The sequence below is a fragment of the Phoca vitulina genome, unplaced genomic scaffold, assembly GCF_004348235.1.
Source record: "Phoca vitulina isolate PV1807 unplaced genomic scaffold, GSC_HSeal_1.0 scaffold28, whole genome shotgun sequence".
In the NCBI taxonomy this organism is placed as follows: domain Eukaryota; kingdom Metazoa; phylum Chordata; class Mammalia; order Carnivora; family Phocidae; genus Phoca; species Phoca vitulina.
Window position 1 is genome coordinate 1,638,714 of NW_022589731.1, and position 22,909 is coordinate 1,661,622.

The 22,909-nt window shown below is 47.9% G+C and overlaps 1 protein-coding gene across 3 annotated transcripts; it reads left to right on the plus strand.

Moving 5' to 3' along the window:
• Positions 1-11: 11 nt before the first annotated feature.
• On the plus strand, positions 12-20,656 carry SFXN2 (sideroflexin 2). Of its 3 annotated transcripts, none has more exons than XM_032423283.1 (12): positions 12-28; positions 10,982-11,166; positions 11,339-11,509; positions 12,751-12,849; positions 13,807-13,882; positions 14,188-14,273; positions 15,523-15,583; positions 15,952-16,018; positions 16,755-16,804; positions 17,140-17,189; positions 18,915-18,962; positions 19,780-20,656. In XM_032423283.1, the coding sequence occupies exons 2-12, from the start codon at positions 11,006-11,008 to the stop codon at positions 19,877-19,879; spliced, it is 969 nt and encodes a 322-aa protein (XP_032279174.1). In that variant the 5' UTR covers positions 12-28; positions 10,982-11,005; the 3' UTR covers positions 19,880-20,656. The 3 variants fall into 3 exon arrangements, with proteins under 3 accessions (XP_032279174.1, XP_032279173.1, XP_032279175.1); XM_032423282.1 differs by having other exon boundaries at positions 13-102; XM_032423284.1 differs by lacking the exon at positions 19,780-20,656 and having other exon boundaries at positions 13-102; positions 18,915-19,746.
• Positions 20,657-22,909: the final 2,253 nt, after the last annotated feature.

Sequence of the window (22,909 nt, forward strand, 5' to 3'; positions counted from 1 at the left end):
AGGGGCGGTTCCCGGGCAGAGGCCGCAGGTTAGTACAGGCCAGGCTTCCAACGCAGGGTACTTCTGTTGGCAGTTGTCTCAGTACATTCTTCCCGGGACCAGGTAAGGGGTCTTGGGAGGAGGCCGCCTACCACACCTTCTTCTAGACCCCACATCCCCGGAGGGAGTTTGGATTTATGTCCTGACTGCCGAGGCAGGGCTGCTGCGGGGGCTGGACTTCCACCTGCTGTAGCCACGTGGCGCGAATAGTGGCCTGGGGCTGCCCAGGGACCGCTCCCTTATTGTCCCCGGCGCTATAAGGCCCAGCTGAGGGGTGGGAGGCGTTATGGGCTGTGCATCTATCTCCACATTTCTGTGTTAAGAATCCAGGATGGAGGAGTCCCGGTGGTGGGAGGCTGCCTGTTGGAGGGGGGACTGGCCCTGAACACTGAGGTGAGCAGACAGCAGGGGTGAAAGGCGTTTTGGAATGGCCGGGTTTTGCTAAGCAACGTTGGACCGGATGGTGCACTGTCTGCAGCCCCAGAGGAGGCAAAAACGGGCCTGCACTTACAGGCAAGCGAGAGCGAAAGGGATTCTGGGTGGGTTGAGAGGCGCTACCTCCCATCCCGACCCATGCTGAGAACAGTAGAAGAGTTAATCACATATGCGGCAGGTCCTGTTCTAGACTCTGGAGACGCAGCAGGGGACAACATCTGCCCTCATGGAAATTACATACTTCTTGGTGGAATGCTTTTCACACAAGATTTCATTTCATTCTCACAGCCCTAGAAATTGGTTGTTCTAAGCGATATAGAGTCGGGACTTGAACCCAGTTCTGACTCTGGAGCAAGTGATTATAACACTATTGTGTTGTCTAAGTAGGAGGAACAGAACGGCTTATATTTGTGCTTTAAACTCAGAACTTTTTAAGAGTTGGTAAAGTGATGGCACTGATGATAAACCTGTTTGCAGTCATGTGTGTGCCTCTTACCTCCCTCATTGGGTTCTTGTGAGGATTATGTGAATTATATGTCAAGTACATAAGATATTGCCTGGCACATGGAGAGTGCTACATAGGATTTAGCTGTTATTATTATTTTTAAGATTTTATTATTTGACAGAGATAGAGCACAAGCAGATGGAATATAGTAGGCAGAGAGAGAGGGAGAAGCATACTCCCCTACTGAACAGGGAGCCTGATGCAGGGCTCGATCCCAGGACCCCGAGATCATGACCTGAGCCGAAGGCAGTTGCTTAACCAACTGAGCCACCCAGGCCCCCAGGATTTAGCTATTATTGCTTCATCTAGGTTTTGGGGCTTTGCCCCTCTTCCTACCAGCAGGCTTTCCAGTCTACTTAACATCACTGGAACGAAGGTGGATTTTTCCCTGAATGGTCCTTAGCTATTTATGCATTCAACTAAAGTGTGTTTTTAAAACATCTGCTCACGGCATACCTGCTTCAGATCCTTGGAAAGAAAACTCAGTTCAGAACCTTGATTAAGTAGATGCAAGATGAATGGCTAGTTCAGAGCATGCACTCCTACAATCCACTCGTCTCTAGCCTGTTGGTTCTTTTGTGAAAAAGGAAGGGCAGACTTCTCTTTCTGAGTTGTCTGGTGTCTAACATCATGGTTGCCTTGGAGTCACAGGAGTGTACCTGGGCCTGCTTGTGTAATTATTCGTCTCATTGTCCAACTTTCTCTAGGCAGCCTTGGCACCAACCCTTGCCTATCTCAGGTGGTCTTTGTGTTTGATCTTCTTGAGTCTGGCTGCCTTGATCTTCCTGTGATGCAAGTACCAGCGATGATGTTTTGCTTTTCTTCCTACCTGGGGATACAAACAGGGAAATCTTGAGTACTTTCCCCCTTTGCAAGAGGATACCCAGAGGGAGTTTGGAAGCCTGTTCTCTGAGCTCTGATACTGTTTGCCAGAGAAAATCAACTCTGTTTTTTTTTTTAAGTAAACTGTATCCCCAACGTGGGGCTTGAACCCAGACCCCAACATCAAGAATCACATGCTCTACCAACTGAGCCAGTCAGGTGCCCCGAAACTCAATTCTCTCTAAGAAGGATGACTTCAGGAGAGGTAATAGGTTGTTTCATTTTTTTTTTCTTTTCTCTCTCTTTTTTTTTAAAGATTCCATTCATTTATTTGACAGAGAGAGACACAGCAAGAGAGGGAACACAAGCAGGGGGAGTGGGAGAGGGAGAAGCAGACTTCCCGCTGAGCAGGGAGCCCAATGCGGGGCTCGATCTCAGGACCCTGGGACCATGACCCGAGCCGAAGGCAGATGTTTAATGACTGAGCCATCCAGGCGCCCCTCTCTTTTCTCTTTTTTCCCCTTCCTCCCTTCCTTCCTTCCTCTCTCTCTCTCTCTCTCTTTCTTTTGGCCTGTAGTGGATGGAGGACCCATCTAAGTGACCCTGAGCCTTGTGACCTGGGGAGAAGAGGCCCTGGCTATTGTCAGATTGCTGGACGGATGGACAGGACTGGAGCTGTGGTTAGGGCAGAGTTGTGTGTAATGTTCAGCATCCTGGCTCAATTGATGTGAATCTTTCTAAGCATCAGTTTCCTCTTCTCTAAATTGAGATCTTGGATCCCTCACATCTTTGAGCTGTGATATTCTCCAGTTCTCAGAGCAAGAGAATTATTGGTCAGTCACCTGTTTGATTTCCAGCTCCCCCTTTGTTCCCAGTAGTGGAACCATATTCTTCCAGAACTGAGGCCACCCTGGACACGGTAGTGACCTCTTTAGGGAATACTAGATGCGGCTCATGTGGGAAGAGGGAGAATAACTGTTCTAGAGAAAACCTAGAGACCAGATTGAACTCAGTACAGGAGGGGTAGACCGTTTGCAGCTTCAGGACCCGAAGCCTGCCCTTACTTCTGTAACCAAGATAGGTTCTAAGTTTGACTTGAAAGAGAGATGTCCTTGATGCCCAGGGAGCCCAAGAGTAAGATGAAATGCATTTCAGGCAGGCAGTAAGTATTTTTAGAGGACCTGCAAGAACTACAGCACGAACCTTACAATCGGCTGGGGGAGGCCAACTTTACACAAATAACTGTATGTAACAAGAAAGTGATAATTACAAAGCCGAGTGTGTTGCAAATGAGGATAGGATGCTGAGAGTATATGACAGAAGGGTTTGAGTTTGCCCTGAAGGAGTCATGGAACTGTGCCCATTGGGGGGCAGCAGATGTGGGGGGAAATATTTTAGACATAGAATAGAATTTAGATTTCTTTTTGACCATATGTTTTTGCTTTTTTTTTTTTTTAGATTTTGTTTATTTATTTGAGAGTGCATGTGCATGTGTGCAAGAGAGAGAGAGAGAGAGAGAATGAGCAGGGTGGAGGGAGGGGGCCTAACCTGACGTGGAGCTCCATCTCATGACCCAAGCTGAAGGCAGATGCTTAACCAACTGAGCCACCCAGGCGCCCCTGGCCTTATGTTTTATTTAAGACAGGGACTGGGCAACTCATATGCTGACCTCGGTAATGAGGGGAAAGTTTCTTGAATAGTTTAGCAAATGATTATGCCTTCATGGTAGAAGTACTTCCATTATGAAAGGTAGAGAACTTTCCAGTGTTGGGTTGAGGGAGGAAAGAGATGTCTAAGGACAGGTTGTGTGTGTTCGGGGAAGGAAGGAAGCATAGCATGTTCGGGGGCACCTGGGTGGCTCATTCGGTGAAATGTCTGCTTTCAGCTCAGGTCATCATTCCAGGGTCTTAGGATTGAGCCCTGCTTCAGGCTCCCTGCTCAATGGGGAGCCTGTTTCTCCCTTTGCCCCTCCCCCTGGCTTGAGCGCACATGCACGCTCTCTCTCTCTCTCAAATAAATAAATAAAATCTTAAAAAAAAAAAAAAAAGGCAGCATAGCATGTTCTGTTGAGCTTTCTCCAGCAGAGGGGCTGGAGCCCCAGCTTGGGGCTCTATAACCCAAGACAGTGTGTGATCTGCCAGCCAGGCCAACAACTCCTTTTAGCCCCATGTAGAGTCAGGGAAGGTAAGCTCTTGCCTCTCTCCCACTCCTGGGTTCAGTTGTGACTGCATGAAATAGCTTTGGTCTTTGAACCAGCCTGTAGGAGGCCGGGTCAGCCTGCCCCCAGAGGACAAAGCCCAGAGCCTTCCCGTGGGCTTTGTGGCGGAGTGAGAGAGGCAGAAGTCTAGCAGTGGACACTCGCTGTCTGGCTTCTGACTTCTTCAGAGGTTGCCGCTCAGTGGTGGCCTCAGGGCCAGGGGAGGGTGCCTGAAAACTCCATGGGAGGCCTCCCCTTCTCTCCTGGCTCAGCATGTCACCTTGCTGAAGTCTCTCCCACCTCAAGAAAAAAATGTAAAAGTTGACCATCTCTCACTTGACTGCATTTATTGGCTCCTCATGCCTCCTCCGTCTCTGGTGGTTCTTTCTCATCTATTTGGGCTTCCTTTTTGGGGGGGCTGGCCTCTTACATGTGGTGGTTTTCAGGCTATGTCCTCAGCACTTTATTTTTCCCATTCTGTGTGTTCTCACTGGAAAACTTTGTCTTAGCCTACCTTGATGCCACCGACTCATTGTTTTACTTCTAACTCAGATCTCTGTACTTTCTTTTAAGCCTAAATATCCATTTGCTGACAAACTGGACCTCTTACTCAGCATATACTTGAATTCTTGTGCAAGCACTGGGGTGGCAGTGGGGAGGAAAATGGACACAGTCCCTGGGTCCAATGAGCTTATGACCTAGAGGGGAAGGTAGGCATTCATTAAAATAAAACCACAGAGTGTTAGAACGAACTGGCACAGCTCTGAAGAAAAAGTACAGAGCCAAGAGGGCTTATAGCAGAGCACATGATCTAGTGGTCGGGGAGAGAGGGGGCCAGGGGTCCTTCAAAGGGTTCCCTGAAGAAAGGTTTAAGCCAAGATCTGAAGGATGAGGAGGTGCTTCCTTGCAAGTAACTCTAGATTGTCCTGGAGAGCAAAAGGCTCCTTACTGAGGGAGAGGGTGGAGCCCTGATGTTATGTGCTGATACATCTGCTTTTCAGGCTGCTGTTTATTCTGAGGTGACTTTGCTGTGGCCTTCTGTTGCAGCTACAGTGGCCCATTCGGCTCTGTTGAGGTGGGAGTCTCGGGTAGAATTCTCCTTTCATTTTACCACTACTTAATATAAAACTTAAAAATTTTTTTAAATTTATTTATTTGTCAGAGAAAGAGAGAGCGCACAAGCAGGGGGAGCAGCAGGCTCCCCGCAGAGCAAGGAGCCCGATGCGGGACTCGATCCCAGGACCCTGGGATCATGACCTGAGCCGAAGGCAGATGCTTAACCGACTGAGCCACCAGGCGTCCCTATAAAACTTTAGGTTTCCTTTCCCTCATACTCAAATATGGGCTTTGTTTGCTCAATTTTGCGAGTGTTTTTGGATTTTGGTGATGGGATAACTCAAGATGACTGATTAAATCTTACTCCAGCTGTGCCTATATGTGAAAAATCCTCAGTTAGGGTGACATTTTTCGAGGAAAAAAAAATCACCTAGTAGTAGAAGGTTGAGAGTTAAATTCGAGAATTATTCCTTAAGAAAAGGGAGGCGGGATGAGTAGGTGTTAGTGAAGAGGGGAAGGAACAGTATTCTGGACAGGGAATGGCATTTGTAAAAACCTGAGACAGGTGGCAGCCTATTGCATTTAAGAAAGGTCCATGGTATTTGAAACTCAACACATGGAAAATCCAACTCCCTGTTTTCTCTCTTAAAGCCTATTTTTCTATATTACTTGTCTCTGCACAATTATGGCCCCAGTCAGAAACCCCGGGTATCACCCTAGATACTTGTGATGTGTCAACTTAGCTAGGCCAAACAACCCCCCGTATGCTTCCAGTTAGAGTGGGCAAGGAGCGAGAAACAGCTGTTTGTAGTACACACACCTCCCAGTTATTTGATCAAACACGAATTTAGGCACCATGGTGAAGGGATTTTGCAAATGTAATTAAAGTCCTAATTCGTTAGCTTTAGTTAATCTAAGGGGGGATTATCCTGGGTGGCCTGATTTAATCAGATGGAATCCCTTTAAAAGAAGGCTAGGCATCCCCTGGGGTCACAAACTCTGGCCATTGCTGTGCCCTCCCTCCCTCCCCAGGATCATCCCTGGATAACTGCCTGCCCTGCTGGTTTTAGGCTTGCTTAGCCAACTCCCACAATTACGTAAGCCAATTTGCTAATTCCTTGTACTAAATCCATTTTTATATATTTGTCAATATGTGAATATATATAAAGGATATATATATCCTATTGATTCTGCATCTGTGCTTGACCCCTGACTAATAGAGTATTCTTCCTATAACCAATCACTATGTAAATCCCAAGATTCTGCTGCTTTAAAAGTTTCTGTGTTTTGGTCCCTCCTCTCTGTTCCTGTGCATCTGGGTTCACATGAGCCCCATCTCTTCTTGCCTGGATTATTGAAATTCCTGTCCAGCTGATCTCTCTGCATCCTCTGAGGTCCTACCACACCAAGTTTATTTTCATGTCATTGTCTAGAGTTTTCTTTCTAAACGACACATCTGATCTTGTCACTCTGCCTAAAATCTTTTAATGGCTTCCCGAAATTCTCAGGCAAAAATTCAAAACCCTTAGCTTTTTTTTTTAAAGATTTTATTTTTTTATTATGTTTTTAAAGATGTATTTATTTGAGAGAGAGAGTGGTGCATGCACAGGGGCAGGAGAGGGAGCAGAGAGGGAGAGAGAGAATCTCAAGCATACTCCCTGCTGAGCGTGGAGCTGGACATGGGGCTCGATCTCACAACCCTGAGATCATTACCTGAGCTGAAACCAAGAGTCGGACACTTAACCGACTGAGCCACCTAGGCGCCCCTTTACTTGATTTTCTTTGTCTTTATTTTCTGCAGTTTGAAATATAATATAATATGATTAGATGTAGATTAAAAAATTTAATTCCCGTATAGTTAGCATATGGTGTTATATTAGTTTCAGGTGTAAAATATAGTGATTCAACAATTCTATACATTTCTCAGTGCTCATCATGGTAAGTGTACTATTAATCCCCTTTACCTGTTTCACCCATCCCCCCTGCCCACCTCCCCTCTGGTAACCATCAGTTTGTTCTCTATAATTGAGTCTGTTGTTTTTTTTTTTTAAGATTTTATTTATTTATTTGAGAGAGAGAGAGAGTGGGTGCACAAGCAGGAGGAGGGGCAGAGGGAGAGGGAGAAGCAGACTCACTGCTGAGCAGAGAGCCAGACGCGGAGCTTGATTCCAAGACCCTGGGATCATGACCTGAGCCGAAGGCAGATGCTTAAATGACTGAGCCACCCAGGCGCCCCAAGTCTGGTTTTTTGTTTATCTTTTTTTCTTTGTTCGTTTGTTTTGTTTTTTAAATTCCACATCTGGGTGGACTCATATGGTATTTGTCTTTCTCTGACTGACTTGGTTCACTTAGCATTATACTCTCTAGATCTACCTATGTTGTTGCAAATGGCAAGATTTCATTGTACATATATGCCACATCCTTTTTATCCATTCATCTATCCATGAATACTTGTGCTGCTTCCATATTTTGGCTATTGTAAGTAATGCTGCAGTAAACATAGGGGTGCATATATCTTCTTGAGTTAGTGTTTTCATATTCTTTGGGTAAGTACCCAGTAGTGGAATTACTGGATCGTATGGTAATTCTGTTTTTAATTTTTTGAGAAACCTCCATACTGTTTTCCACAGTGGCTGTACCAGTTTGCATTCCCATCTAGGTATAGATTTTTTGGTAGTTATCCTTCTTGGTGTTCTCTGAGCCTTCTGGACTTTGGGTTTGGTGTCTGTCATTAGTTTTTTTTTTAATTTTCTATTTTTTAATTTATTTTTAAGATTTTGTTTATTTATTTGACAGAGAGAGACACAGTGAGAGAGGGAACACAAGCAGAGGGAGTGTGAGAGGGAGAAGCAGGCTTCCCACGGAGCAGGGAGCCCGATGTGGGGCTCGATCCCAGGACCCAGGGATCATGAACTGAGCCGAAGGCAGACGCTTAACGACTGAGCCACCCAGGCACCCCTTGTCATTAGTTTTAGAAAATTCTCAGTCATTATTGCTTTAAATATTTCTTCTGTTCCCTTCCTTCTTCTTCTTCTGGCATTCCCATTATGTGCATGTTACACCTAATGTAATTGCCCCAAGGTTCTTGGGTTTTCTATTCTGTTTTTTTCATTCTTTTTCTTTACTTTTCAGTCTGGGAATTTTCTGTTGACACATATTTAAGCTCATGGAATTTTTTCTTTGGCCATGTCCAGTCTACTGATGAAACCATCAAAGGCATTCTTCATTTCTGTTACAGAAATTGTTTTTAAGAACTTATCTATTTTTTATTTGAGAGAGAGAGAGAGAATGAACACGAGCAGGGGGAGGGGCAGAGGGAGAGGCACAAGCAGACTCCCCGCCAAGCACAGAGCCCAACATGGAGCTTGATCCCAGGACCCTGAGATCATTACCTGAGCCAAAGTCAGATGCTTGACTGACAGAGGCACCCAGGCGCCCCCAGAATTTTTTTTTTTAATTTCCAGCATTTCCTTTTGATTCTTTCTTAGAGATTCTCTCTCTCTGCTACATTATCCATCTGTTCTTGCATGTTGTCCACTTTCCCATTGGAGTCCTTCGCAAATTGATCATAGTTATTTAAATTCCTGTTCTGATAATTCCAAAATCTCTGCCATCTGGTTCTGACACTTGCGCTCTCTTCAAAGTATGTTTTTGCCATTTAGTATGCCTTGTAATCTTTTGTTGAAAGCCAGATATGTGTGCAGTTTTACCTTTATCTGGGGAGATGTTATGTTGTATTTACTATTTGGTGAAGCTGTAGGTGTCAGAGTTAACATTTTCTTTGGTGTCCTTGTTTTTGTCTCTCCTGTTGTCTTTGGGTTTCTAGAGACTTCTTAATAAGGTCTGAAACTTGCAATTCTTTCTGTTGTTGTTCAGGTCTTCCTGTTACCACATAGGAGCAATGTACCACCTGCAGTGGTCAAGTGTGAGGGAGGAGAGAGTGTTCTATAGTCCTGTGATTAGTTCTCAGTCTCTGAGTGAGCCTGTGCCCCTGAACCTTCAAAAGTGCTTCTCAGGCTCTTCTCATCCACTTCAAATGAGATAGGAAGGTTGGAAAGGGCTGGAGTTGGGTATTTACCTTTTCCCAAGTCATTTAGGTTCTAGTAAAACCCAAAATGGTTAGGCTCTGGTAAAACAGGCTCTTTTGAGGGTGGGTCTTGTTAGGAAGAACAGAGGGCTCTGGGTGTACTTCAAAATGACTACTTTTCCCATCTCCCTGTTAGAAGTACTAGGGGATTTTTCTCTCATCTTCACCCTGAGAGCCTGGTGGCTTCTTGAAGGTGAACTCAAAAGTGCGCCCACACACTCAAGGTTGAATCCCCTTGGAATATTTAATTTGCAAGCTTGTTCACACTGAGCTTCCAGCAATTTGTCAATTGTAGTTTAAGTTTTCCAATGGTACTTGCCCACTGGAGAGCTTCTTTTCCCAGTAAGCTGTCGTTCTCTGTACTTGTCTGTCTCTCCAGGCTTGGGGGCTGTGGTTTGCCCTGTGACCTCAGTTCACCGATGGGTCTAAGAAGAGTTGTTGATTTTAATTTGTTCAGCTTTTTTTCTTGTTGCAAGGATAGAAGTGACAGGTTTCAAGCTCCTTACATGTCCGATCTGCCTTAGTTTTTCAAGACATGGATTCCAGAACCCAGTTAGAGGCAAGAGTTCTCAAGTAAGTCAGGCAGAATGAAAATCCTGGCTTTGTCACTGGCTAATGCTTCTGTGACTTGGTAAAGTTATTTATCTGTGCCTTGGTTTTCTCATCCATAAAATGGGGTTAAGGGGTATTTATTTTATAGCATTGATGCAAAGATGAATTCAGAAAATGCACGTCAAGCCCCAAGCAAAATGTATAGCATAGAATCAAAGCTCAGTAAGTGTTAGCTATGATCATCATTATCATTACCATGCACCCTGTGTGTGGTCAATGCTGGCTCTTCTTTTTTTTTGGCCTGGGACACCTCTCCTCTATCTATCTAACTTCTACCCACCCTTCAAAACATTGTTTATTTTTTGTTTTCACAAAGCATGTTCAGAATCCCTCATCCATTTTAGATAAGGGGACTGTATAATTTATCATCCAAATCAGGACACTTTTGAGAATGGAAGGGGGTGCTATTAATAATTACCCCAGGACAGCAGTCCCAGGAAAACTGGGAGATCTGGTCATCTCACTTTTAGACGCCTCTTCTCTGGTTTTCCACTGCCTCCAGTGTATGTCCACATCATTGTTCACACCGCTGTCCTTGTTGCTGTACTCGTCTTGTACCCCCCATTCTGTAACTCCTGAGGGCAGGCATGGTGCCTCACTCACAGCCATGGCCTGGGATCTCTCACAGGGCCGCATGCGCCGTGAACATGCACATGCATGTGTGCACATTCGCGCGCACACACACACACACACACACACCCCCCGAAATGGTGAGTGTGATCATGCCTTGTTCATTTCCACCTTTCTCTGTAATTGTTTCTACCTCAGATGTGATCCATGCCTTCTGCCTCCTTCAGGTAAATCTATCTTCTACGGCTCACATCCCATCTCTTCTGGGAAGCCCCCTTTTCTTACTGTGCTCCCCCATCTCTGCTTTCTCTCAACTCCTGTACTTAACTGTTGCTGTATCTGTTCTCTTCTGTTCCACGGGTGGGCTCTTCTTCCCCAGTTACACTCAGCTCCCCAAGGACAGGCACTGTGTTGTCCCTTTTTCCGGGTCTCCCACAGCATGATCAAGCACAGGGCTGGCTGCCAGCAGGCACTCGGGAAACCCATGTTGGTGTCTGGCTGCTCAGTCCGCTGCCCATTCCCTGGGGCCTTCCCAAGCCTGGTCACGTGATGCTAGCGCCTGCTGAAAGCAAGCATCCTACCACCACGAGGGGTGCTCAGGGCCTTAGGGCAGACTTTGGTTTGGGGGACCATCCTCATTTTCCCTCTGTTCCTTAAGTCCACAGCTCTGTGTGGGAGCAAGATGGAGGCTGATCTGTCTGGCTTTAACATCGATGCCCCCCGTTGGGACCAGTGCACCTTCCTGGGGCGGGTGAAACACTTCTTCAATATCACAGACCCACGCACCGTCCTGGTCCCAGAGCGGGAGCTGGACTGGGCCAAGGTGATGGTGGAGAAGAGCAGGTGAGCAGTGAGGGGAAGGGACTGGAGGTGGTGGGGCCACACGGGTGGGTCCCCTGGGGAGGAGGTGGGAACTGAATGTGGGGAATGGGCAGGGCTGTCAGGCAGGAGGGAGCAGGATGACTTGGAGCGAGGGGCCTGGGACGTAACTCTCTCTGTTGTCCTGGGGTGGCAGAATGGGGGTCGTGCCCCCGGGCACCCAAGTGAAGCAGCTGCTGTACGCCAAGAAGCTGTATGACTCAGCCTTCCACCCTGACACCGGGGAGAAGATGAACATCATTGGGCGGATGTCCTTCCAGGTCCCCGGTGGCATGATCATCACGGGCTTCATGCTCCAGTTCTACAGGTAGAGCCGGGGGGAAGGCAGCGGGCAGTGTGGCCGCGTAGGTCTGCCAGGCACGGAGCCCTGTGGTGATGTGGTAATAGCCATCTTGATTGACCCCTTACCCAATACCAGGCACTGTGCTCAATTCTTTGCATGGATTTAATCTCCTCATCAACCCTACAGAGGTACTATTGTCATCTCCATTTTATAGGTGAAGAACTGAGGTTCTAGAGATGTTACGTAACCTGCCTAGGTTCACACAGCCAGGAAATACGGGTGCCTGGATGTTAACTGAGGCAGTTGTCTCCAGAACTCTCAATGAATAAGCCATCCTAATTCCTTCTTTAGAAAGCACTTATTCAACAATGAAATTTTCGTGTATTTTTATTTTTAAATCTATTTTATTTATTTATTTTTGGCAGAGAGAGAGAGTACGTGAGCGGGGGGAGGGGGTGTGGCAGCGGGGAGGGGCAGAGGGAGAGGGAGAGAGAAAATCCGAAGCAGGCTCCATACCCAGCGCAGAGCCCGATCTGGGGGCTCGATCTCACGACCCTGAGATCCTGAGCTGAGCCAAAATCAAGAGTCAGACACTTAACCGACTGAGCCGGTCAGGTGCCCCTAATGTGTTTTTATTATGTAACATCCTAGTAAAAAATATAGGAAGATGACCTCCCACCCCACCCCACCCCCTAGCTACCCCTAAAATAGAAAGACCCTTTCAGCCTAGCAGGGAGAGAATAAACTTTCTCTGTAGCTGCTGGATATTTTACTCTTCCCCCTTCCTCTCTTCCCTCTGCTCCCCTCCCCCATGCATCCATTTGTCCAGTTATTGAGCCAGGCCTTGGGCCAGGTGTTGGGAATATAAAGACTAAGCCCCTCCCCTCAAGGAAGTTCCAGTTTTGTTGAGCAGACCAACCAGTAAGCAGTTGTAGTCCAGCTTGCTAAGTAGTAGGTTGGAGGGAAAGTATGGGGTTGTGAGAGCAGGGAGCAGAGAATGACTCACAGTTCCAGGAAGGGCAGGGGAAGGGTTAGGAAGGTTCCAAAGAAGAAGTGACCTCTCAACAGAGCAGGATTTAGCCATGTATGGAAGGGTGTGGGTGTGTAGATATTCCAGCCAGCGTGACCGGCCTGTGCAAAATCCCCGGTGCATGAAACAGCATGGGAACAGTTTGGGGAGCATCAGGCCGTCTGGTTTGACTGGTGTGCCCAAGCCCTCCCTCCATTGGACTCTTCTCTGTCTCTCTGGGCCTCCCTTATGGTAGGACGATGCCAGCGGTGATCTTCTGGCAGTGGGTGAACCAGTCCTTCAACGCCTTAGTCAACTATACGAACAGGAATGCAGCTTCCCCCACGTCTGTCAGGTAGGAGACTTGAACCCCAGGCTGTCCATGTGGCTCTGAAGCAGGTGGCTGTCCTCTTGCCTCCAGGGGAATCGCCCTTCTAAAGCGTTCTTGGGCTGTCTTCTCCGGGTGAGACTTGTATGGCGCTGGTGACCAAGTCCCCCTTTTTAGGGTTTGCAAGTATTTTCTGAGGCTGACTAGGACAATATCATCCTAGACCAATTGAACGTTTATTCATTCATTCGTTCTCAAGTATTTCTTCTTTTTTTTTTTAAGATTTTATTTATTTATTTATTTATTTGAGAGCGATTGAGCACGCATAAGCAGGGTGGCGGGGAGCAGAGACAGAGGGAGAAGCAGGTTCCCTGCTGAGCAGAGACCCTGATGCGGGGCTCAATTCCAGGACCCCGAGATCATGACCTGAACCGAAGGCAGACACTTAACTGACTGAGCCACCCAGGCGCCCCTCAGCTATTTCCTGAGTAGGTATTAAGAGCCAGGCATGGTTCTAGGGTCCTTGTCCTTGTGGAATTTAAGGTATTTTAAGCAAACAAGCACCGTAATCTTAGGTTGCGACTGCTACCCTTAAGGAAACAAACAGGTGACAAGATAGCAAACAGCAGAGGGGCATCTGTGGATGGGCTGGTTGGGGAAGTCTTTTTCTGTGGAGCCCACCTTTTGGCTGATTTCTGAAGGGTAAGGATTTAGCCTACGGAAGAATTCTCCTGATAGGGAGCAGCAACAGGCCAAGGTTCTGATGCAGAAAAGAGTTTGGTGTGTTTAAAGTACTGAAAGGAGGTCGAGGGGGCTGGAGCATTGTGTGTGTGTTTAGGAGGGGGAATGTCACAAGATGAGACAGGTGAAGTTTCAGGCATGAAGCCTCATTAAAGCCTCATTTCCAGACTTTCTCAATCAAGCCATGGTCTTGCCCTCAGCCGGCAGGGCTCCCCACCCCCAAGCGTGTCTCTCCTCCACTAGGCAGATGGCCCTTTCCTACATCACAGCCACAACCACTGCGGTGGCCACTGCTGTGGGCATGAACATGTTGACGAAGGTACTGTCTGGGGCTGCCTTGGGTGTGGTGGCCACTAGGGGGCAGCAAAGTCCTAGGGAAAACATCCCCCAGGCCTGGCGTTGCCCTTGTTTGGGTGAGTTGGGTATGGCCAGGGCCCAGCCCACGAGGGGGAAATGGAGCAGACCTATCCCCACGTTAGTCTTTCTCGGGTCTTTGAGGGAATTTGGGTTCTTAGACCAAGTGTCTGGATACGTGGCAGTAGCGAGATCTGATTTATTTTGTAGTCCTTAAGCCCCCTCCCCTCCCATCTTCCAGTGAGCCCTGTTGTTCCCTTCCGCCAACAGAGAGCTCCGCCCCTGGTGGGCCGCTGGGTGCCCTTTGCCGCCGTGGCGGCTGCTAACTGCGTCAACATCCCGATGATGCGACAGCAGTGAGTATGGGGGTCCCTCTTCCTCCCTATAGACCACAAGGTTGGTGGGTCAAGGGCAGGAAACCAAGACAGTGGGTGGCTTCTAGGGACTGAGGTGGGTGTGGGGAGGGCTGCTGGGCTACAGCTCTGAAGGGTCCCAAAGGATAGGCTGCTCCAAGGGTGCGGGCCGCAGGAGTGGCAGGTGACTTAAGTTTAATCTGTGATGAGTGTTGTGGGAGGCGTTGTTTGGATGGTGTGGGATGGCGGGGAGTAGGGTGGACCTTTGAAGGTTTATATGAGATCATGTCCTTTCAACTGCAACTGTATTTAAGTTGTGAACTCTGCCTACTTCCAAAGCCCTGGGGATGGCTTACAGAATGAAATGTAGCAGAGCGAGGTGTCCAAAGATAGAACAGAGCCAAGAAGCTTTGAAAGAAGCCAGAGGAGTAGATAGATGTTTTCTAGGCACCCGGCTCTAAGCTTCGCAACAGGAAAGGTAAAAGGAGAAACCCGTGTGTCTTGCAATTCCTGTTTTTTGGCTAGAGAAAGCATAGCTGTTCCCCTGTTGTCAAACCTAATGATGTAGCATACCTCACGCTCTCCCGATAGCGCCTGGGAGGTATCACATGCTGCCTAAGTGTTCGCTCTTACTGCTCCTGTCATCCTCATCGCCTTCATCACCGTCACCAGATATCCAAGCCACAGCTTCTTGGGACTGCTAGCAAATGGGAACTTGTCACAACAGCCCTTGCAGAAAGAGCACACCACCAGAATAGTCATGCATACACATTGTTCCTCTCCTCTTTCCCTCCCCCATCCAGGTGCTCCTTCCCGACAAATGAAGGAGCCCTAGCCACCTACCTGGTCTGGGGTTGAGTGCTGTCAGGCGTGGACCAAGCACTTTGCAGGCATTGTCCCCTTTAATCCTCACCAATCCTATGAAGTGGGTGCCACAATTAGCCCCATTTTGCAGATGAGGATAACTGAGTCTTTAGAAGGATCAGGGAATTTGCTCAAGTTCAGAAACTTACTCTGCCATTTCAGGATTTACCCTAGGCAGTCTGAGCCCAGGCCTAGCTCTCTTAGCCATGGCCCTAGATCACTTCTGAGATACCACTCACTGGAATGCACAAGGAAGATCAAAGGGCCAGGCTGCAGGAGCTGGCTTCCTAGAGCTTGAGTGCGCTGACCTTGGTCCCCTGGTGTGTCCCGTCGTTGGCGAGCTTCCAGCACCCCTTTCCCAAGTCCAGCAACTCCTGTCTATGTTTAGGGAACTCATCCAGGGCATCTGCGTGAAGGACAGGAATCACAATGAGATCGGTCATTCCCGGGTGAGCAGAGGCATCCCTTTGGGGTGGGAGGAGGGAATTCTGTCTTATACCCTGCCCTGTTCTTAGGTAGTCAGAGCAGGCCCGGGTTTTGTTATAGGATCCCCCGATTCCATTCTCATTCCCCTTGATTTCCCTACATTTCTTGTTCAGAACAGGCTTGTCATGTCTTTTCTCCATCATTTCTGGTCCTGAAGCCATAAAAGTCTAGCTAGGTGAGAGAGGGTTGGGCGAGGACACAGCCCCTGGTGGATCCATCCCTTCCCCTTTACCAGCTCAGACTTGACCCTGACCCTTGACCCCGCCCTCTGGTGCAGCTCATGGCTACTGGATAAGGTCATTCCTGACAACTTACTCTTTTCTGCCCTCAGAGAGCTGCAGCCGTAGGCATCACCCAAGTGGTTATTTCTCGGATCACCATGGCAGCCCCTGGCATGAGTAAGATAGAGAAGCCCTCCCGTCCTGGGGGACCCTGGAACACGTCCTGGAGGCCTCAGCCACATTTAGCTTTTGCGGGGGGCGGGGGGAGGGCAGCTTCTACAGCCAAGCTTCTCAAACTGGCTTTTCCCACCATAATAAAAAAATGATAATTCTGTGATGTGATAGAGATTGTAGCTAATGCTACAGTGGTAATCAGATTACAATGTATAAATGTATCAACCCCACATGTTGTATATCTTATATCTACATAGTGCTAAACGCAGAAACTCATGAGAGAACCACACGGTAGTTCTGGGAACATCAGTTAATCAAGTTCTTTTCATTCCACAAATATTCCTTAAGTACCTTCAGTGTGCTGGACATGGTGCAGGGTGCCAGGAAGACAGTGGTACAGAAAATAAATCCCCTGCCCTGGTTTTGCTCCTAGCAGGGGTATGTTACAGAGTAGGATACGAGACTTGTTTGCATGAGCCTTCAAAGATTTGAATTTTGAGAAGGATGCTTTGGGCCTGTGGTACATGTCCTATTATAGGTGTGCAGGTGGAAAAGTCTGGGAAGCACCCTTCTGCTAGGACTTGGGGGACCGGTGGGGGGTGGCCATGCCTACATAGTCTTCCATTCCAAAAGTATTTTCTGGAACTTCAGGGGAGGTGGGTCCCTGATCTGATTTTGGAGAGGGGTCTTCGGAAGAGTCTGACAGCCCTCCTCCCTGCTTCTCCCTGGTCTCTTCCAGTCTTGCTGCCAGTCATCATGGAAAGACTGGAGAAGCTGCATTTCATGAAGGTGAGTGAGGTCCTCTTTTGCATCTTCCTTGCCCAGAGCCCCCCAGCCATACCTACACTTCAGAGCTCCTGATCCTCATCCTTCCCTCTAGCTACTGGCCTTTGTCTCGCTCAAGTAGGGCCCGTGCCAGTCCCCCCCGGCTGCCCACTTTAGATGCCATGGCCGCTTGCTTGGCCTCGTCTGCAGAGAGCAAGAGGGGCCCCCTCCTCCTCTCCTTCACGGCTCAAAGTTTTGTGCCTGTGGGTGTCTAACTGGCCGATCAGGGGTAGAGCCGGCATGGGATTCGCGTTAAGATCTCTAAGTCTCATGTGGGTCTTTCCTTCGATTTTGTGCAGAAAGTCAAGGTCCTGCACGCCCCATTGCAAGTTCTGCTGTGTGGCTGCTTGTGAGTAACGTGTTTTCTTGGTTGGGTTCTGTGGTAGCTGGGGCCCCTAAGACCCGTCTTCTTGTGTTGCCCGTGTTGGAGAACATGTACTCTTTTCCCTGACTTCCATAGTGCCTGAGCTCAGAACGCCCCTGGGCCATCTGGAGAGTTCTCACCCATCTTTGTTGAGGGCATCAGGCTGGGTAGGCACTGTGCACACATCTGCATGGAGAGCGGAGTGCTTGGGTGCCCTCCTGTCCCGGCGTGTCCTCTGACCTTCAGACTAGAGAAGAGACGAAAACCACGATACAGCCCCACCACAAAAAAGACATGATCATTCTAGGGGCTGCCGGCTGGCTCAGTTGGTAGGGCATGCGACTCTTGATCTCAGGGTTGTGAGTTTGAGCCCCATGTTGGCTGTAGAGATTACTTAAAAATAAGGAATTAAAAAAAACAATAACAATGAAGAAAGAAATGATAATTCTGTGACAGTGACAGAGTGTTAGTCGATGGCCCGGTAGTCCCTTGCAGTGTATCACTATCAGATCAGCAGGCTATACCCCTAACCTGTACACGATGCTGTGCATCCTCTGTATCTCAATATAAATAAACTAAGTGTATAAATAAACATGCTGAGACGTAAAAAACCTGAGGGGACAGCCTGGGGCTGTCAAGCATCCCAACCTTGCACAAAAGGAAAACACCACAAGTCACGGCAGCGTGCTCTGGTGCCCACCAGCGACTGGCCATGTCCTAGCATCAGTCACACTTCACGAGGCCACGGGGCTAATGACAGCAGTAACCACCAACACGTGTGGAGTGTGTCCTGTGTGTCCCCACTGTGCTCGTGCTGCCCATCTATCATTTCACTTAAGCCCCTCAGCCCCGGAGGTCTAGGTCCTGTCATAATCTCCTTCTGCGCACAAGGAACCCGAGGCTTAGTGCGATGAGGAGACTTGCCCAAGGCTCTGTAGCTCGTAATTGCTGGAGTTGAGGTTAGTGCCCTAGCAGTCTCACACGCCACGCTGCCTTCTGCCAACTGAGTCACCACTGCGTGAGAGGTTCCCCCAGGGGGAGCGCCATTCCTGGGCCACTTCCTCTGAGCCTCGCGGCAGCCCTGCACACTAAGCACTCTTGTCGTCCCTCTGCTGGCTCAGGGCTCACTCGCCCGCGATCACACAGCGAGTGAGTAGCTGAGCTGGGATCCGAAGCCTGGTCTGTCACATTCCCATGTGCTGTAAGAGAGGGCCCTGGCCCCGAAGCATCCGAGGACCTTAGAAATGCTCTCAAGCCCTTCCCCAAGCCTCCTGCCTCAGCGTCGCTTTTTAACGAGCTCCTTGAGCTGCTAGTGTTTGCAGTGAGGTTGGAGAAGCTGCCCTGTTCTGTTGTCTCCCAGCCCAGGGTCTGCGGGGGCTGGATCTTGGCTTTCATACCCCTTACTGCTTGGTGCTTGTGCTCTTTAGGCTGCAACTTGCACACCCAGTGCCTTTGTTACCTTCAGCTGCTTGAAGGACAGGGATGGGGGTGAGGGACGGGAGGTGGAAGGGGGCCGATTTCATGCCATGCCAGAATGAATATCCTGTACTGAGAGACCAGGCGGGGAGTTGCAGGGAGGGGAGCCATGGGGCAGCGGGGAAGGCAGGATAGTGAATTGGCATCTCCCTACTTCCTTTGGGGGGCTCAGAGACGGGTGTGAGCAGGCCTGTGGGGAGATGCCCCTCACGCTTTGTCTCTCCTTTCTTCCAGCCTCATCTTCATGGTACCAGTGGCTTGTGGGCTCTTCCCACAGAAATGGTAAGAGTTCTTTGTGCCTCACTTTACCAAATGCCCTGTCCCTGCTCTCCCTGACCTGCCCGCTTTCCTGAAGGAGACAAGGAGGGGCAGGAAGGGCAGCATTTGTCCAAGGACAAGTACCTATCAGCCTAAACTCTGGGCCTCTTAACCCTGGGTGAATGGTAAACCAAAACAGATCTCTAAGGGGCGGAGGGATGAGTTGCTCCCTCCCAGTGGAGTAAGGGCTGCCCTGGAGAGAAGTGGGGGAGCAACAAGAGACTTTCTGTCCCTGCTGCTTAGGTTATTAGGTACATCCTCCCTCACTGGATCTGGTCCTTGAAATTGAACAGAGGGGTAGGTACTTATTCTGGCTTGTGTTTGCTTGGGGATGGATGACTTGGACCTCTCTACTTCCCTTGTATGCCCTGGCAGGGAAGGGGTATGCGAAGCGATGATGGAAAAGGGAAACAAAGCATCAGACTGGGGGAGGGGAGAGGACGAGCTCCAGGAGACTAGGTGCAGCTTGGATGTACACCAAGAAGATGCCAGGTTCCGCTGCCTTTGTACTTGTATTTCAGTGTCATCTGCAGACATCTCCTGTGTTCCAAGCACTGTGCTTATAATCTTACAGAGAAAATGGAAGTTTAGCACCAGGGAGAATGAAGTTAGGCCTGAGTAGAAGTAAAAACAACACATTATGTTGTACAGAGGCCATTCGTTCTGATGGAAAAATCAGGAAGGGCTTCTTGGAGGTGGCATTTGAGTTGGATTTTCTCTGATGGTACTTTGCTGCTTGTCCATTTGGCAGGCTCATAATCCCCTTATTTTCTCTTCTCAGTGAACTGTCAGTTTCTTATCTGGAACCAGAACTCCAAGACACCATCAAGGCCAAGTATGGAGAACTTGTGCCTTATGTCTACTTCAATAAGGGCCTCTAAATGCCCCATCCCAGCAAGGACTAGTCTGTACCCATATTCACCAGCCCTTCCTTAGCTGCCTTGTACACCTGTGCCCTCATTTCTCTGCCAACAGGGCCTAAAGGTCAGGGTGGATTTGGGGGGTGGGGAGCCTCATGTTTTCACGCAGGCATGGCTTATTGGACTCCAGGGGATAAAAGTGAACAAGGGGAGCAAAGACCAAGTCTTTTATCTGCCCCCCACCCCACCACCATCCCCTGGAGATCAGGAGCTGAGACTTCCTGAGGGAGAAGTTGCTGGAACCTGGGGGAGATAATCAAGCAAACCATTTGGAAAAATTAGGAAATCTTTGGGATTCTAATTCTGGCCAGGCCTGGGGAAGAGCCCCTGGGACGAAGGAAAGCTCCCAGTCCTGTTTCTTCTTCCCTTCCTCCTCATCTTGTCTCACGCTACAGAACGTTTTGCCCCTACAATTCTAGCTAACTCAGGAAGGGAGAGGGAAGAAGTCTGTTGTCACCTTGGGGCTCTTCTCCATTCTTCCCCATACTCCTCCCCAGTGCCCCCTTATCAGAAAGCGTCTTTGGGAGTGCTGCTAAACTTGGGTTGATCAAGCACCCAGGAGTTCTTAGTGCTAAAAAAAAGGCCACTGCATGAGGCAACAAGGTTTCATGGTGCTCTAAGCCCTGTGACACTGACTTTGTTCTCCTGTGCTAAAATCATGTCTGATTTTACATCTCTGTGTTTAAAAGATAAATCCACTAGGGCGCCTGGGTGGCTCAATCGTTAAGCGTCTGCCTTCGGCTCAGGTCATGATCCCGGGGTCCTGGGATCAAGTCCCGCATTGGGCTCCCTGCTCGGCGGGAGGCCTGCTTCTCCCTCTCCCACTCCCCCTGCTTGTGTTCCTGCTCTCGCTGTCTCTCTCTCTGTCGAATAAATAAATAAAATCTTAAAAAATAAAAATAAAAATAAAAGATAAATCCACTAACTGTGAGTAAAAATTATATATGTATGTATTAACAACACATTTTAATGGGTATATTTTCCTAGCTGCCTCCCTTCCTCAGCCCATTGGCTTAAACAAAGACTGGTGCGTACTGAATAGGAAAGGGGAGTTTTATTTGGATACCTCTGAGAATTAATCAATCAGGACCAAAGAGCCTTAAAGGACACACAGAAAGTACAGCCATTTGCCCTTCCCATCTTGGCTGTTCTAGGTGATTTTTCAGGCTTGGGTCGGGTGGGCATGGAAGGAGACCATTGTGGCTTACCTGGGATCAATGTTTGTATTGAGTTCTGTCTAGTAGAATTTACTGACTATTCAAAGGATACCACTGTGAATCAAATAAATTTCTTGAAAGAGCACAATGAACTATCTGCAGACTCAGTTAATAAAGCCTGGATGAAAAGCAGGATCTGGTCTTACTTTGGCCTTGGTATGGAAGAGGTTACCACAACGATAACGGGAACCTGTTGATGCCTGGAGGCCATTGTTGATTTCCCTTACTACAGAGGAAAAATCCACCTGTCTTTACTGGACACTCCAGAATGGGAACTGTGTTGTTTTAGAGCAGGAGTTGACAAACCATGGCTCAAGGGTCCCAATCCACCTGCTACCCATTTTTGTGTGCCTGGGAACTAAGAATGTTTTATATTCTTAAAGGGTAAAAAAGAAGAAAAAAAACAAAAACAAGAATATGTGATGGAGACTTCCACGTATGTGGCATGCAAAACAAAATATTTGCTCTATTCCCCTACTCTGGAGCAGTGGTTTTTAGAACATGTGTCAGAGTCACGTGGATGGGTTGTTAAAACACAGATTGTGGGTCTAGTTATGTCTCCTGAGGCAAGGGAAACAAAAGCAAAAATAAACTATTGGTACTACATCAAAATAAAAAGCTTCTGCACAGCCAAAGAAACAACAAAACTAAAAGACAATTACTTAGTGAGAGAAGATATTTGCAGATGACATCTGATAAAGGGTTAGTATCCAAAATACATAAAGAACTTATTACAACTCAACACACAAAAAAGCAAACAATCCAATTTAAAAATGAACAGAAAAGGGGTACTGGCTGGTTCTGTTGGTAGAGCATGTGACTCTTTATCTTGGGGTCGTGAGTTCAAGCCCCACATTGGGTATGGAGATTAACAAAAAATAAAATTTTAAAAAATGGGCAGAAACATGAACAGACATTTCTCCAGAGAAGACATACAGATGGCCAACAGACACATGAAAAGATGCCCAACATCATCTATCATTAAGGAAATGCAAATCAAAACCACAATGAGATAATACCTCAAACCTGTTAGAATGGCTAAAATCAAAAATAGGAGAAAAATGTGTTGGCGAGGATGTGGAGAAAAAGGAACTCTCTTGCACTGTTGCTGGGAATGCAGTCAGAGAAAGAGAAATACCATATGATTTCACTCATGTGGAATTGAAGAACCAAAATCAACAAACAAAAAAAGAGAGAAACCAAAAAAAAACCCAGATTCTTAACTATAGAAAACAAACTGATGGTTACCAGAGGGGTGGTGGGTGGGAGGATGGGTGAAATAGGTAAAGGGGATTAAGAGTACACTTACGATGAGCACTGAGTAATGTATAAAATTATTGAATCACTGTGTTGTGTACCTGAAACTAAGAACACTGTATGTTAACTACACTGGAATTAAAAAACAAAAACAGATTGTGGGGCCCCATCCCCAGAATTTCTTATTATGTATGTCTGGGGTGGAGCCTGAGAATGTGCATTTCTAGTAATTGTCCAGTGATGTGGTTTCTGTTGGTCTGGGGAGCACACTTCAAGGACCACTGCTCTAAAGAAAAAGGGCCTCTTCCTTGAGGCCAAAGTACTGGCTGGAATTTAATTTTTCCCATTTTTTCAAAATTAAAATAGAATTCATATAAGTTCATCTTTTTAATGTGTACATTTCAGGAGCACCTGGATAGCTCAGTTCATTAAGCATCTGTCTTTGGCTCAGGTCACGATCCCAGGGTCCTGGGATCAGGCTCCCTGCTCAGCAGGGAGCCTGCTTCTCTGTCTCCCT

Excerpts from the sequence above, each read along its gene's own strand:
- SFXN2 (XM_032423283.1), top strand. The coding sequence starts at position 11,006 with ATGGAGGCTGATCTGTCTGGCTTTAACATCGATGCCCCCCGTTGGGAC. Across the intron at positions 11,167-11,338 it reads GTGATGGTGGAGAAGAGCAG|AATGGGGGTCGTGCCCCCGG; the intron begins GTGAGCAGTGAG and ends CTGGGGTGGCAG. Across the intron at positions 11,510-12,750 it reads TTCATGCTCCAGTTCTACAG|GACGATGCCAGCGGTGATCT; the intron begins GTAGAGCCGGGG and ends CCCTTATGGTAG.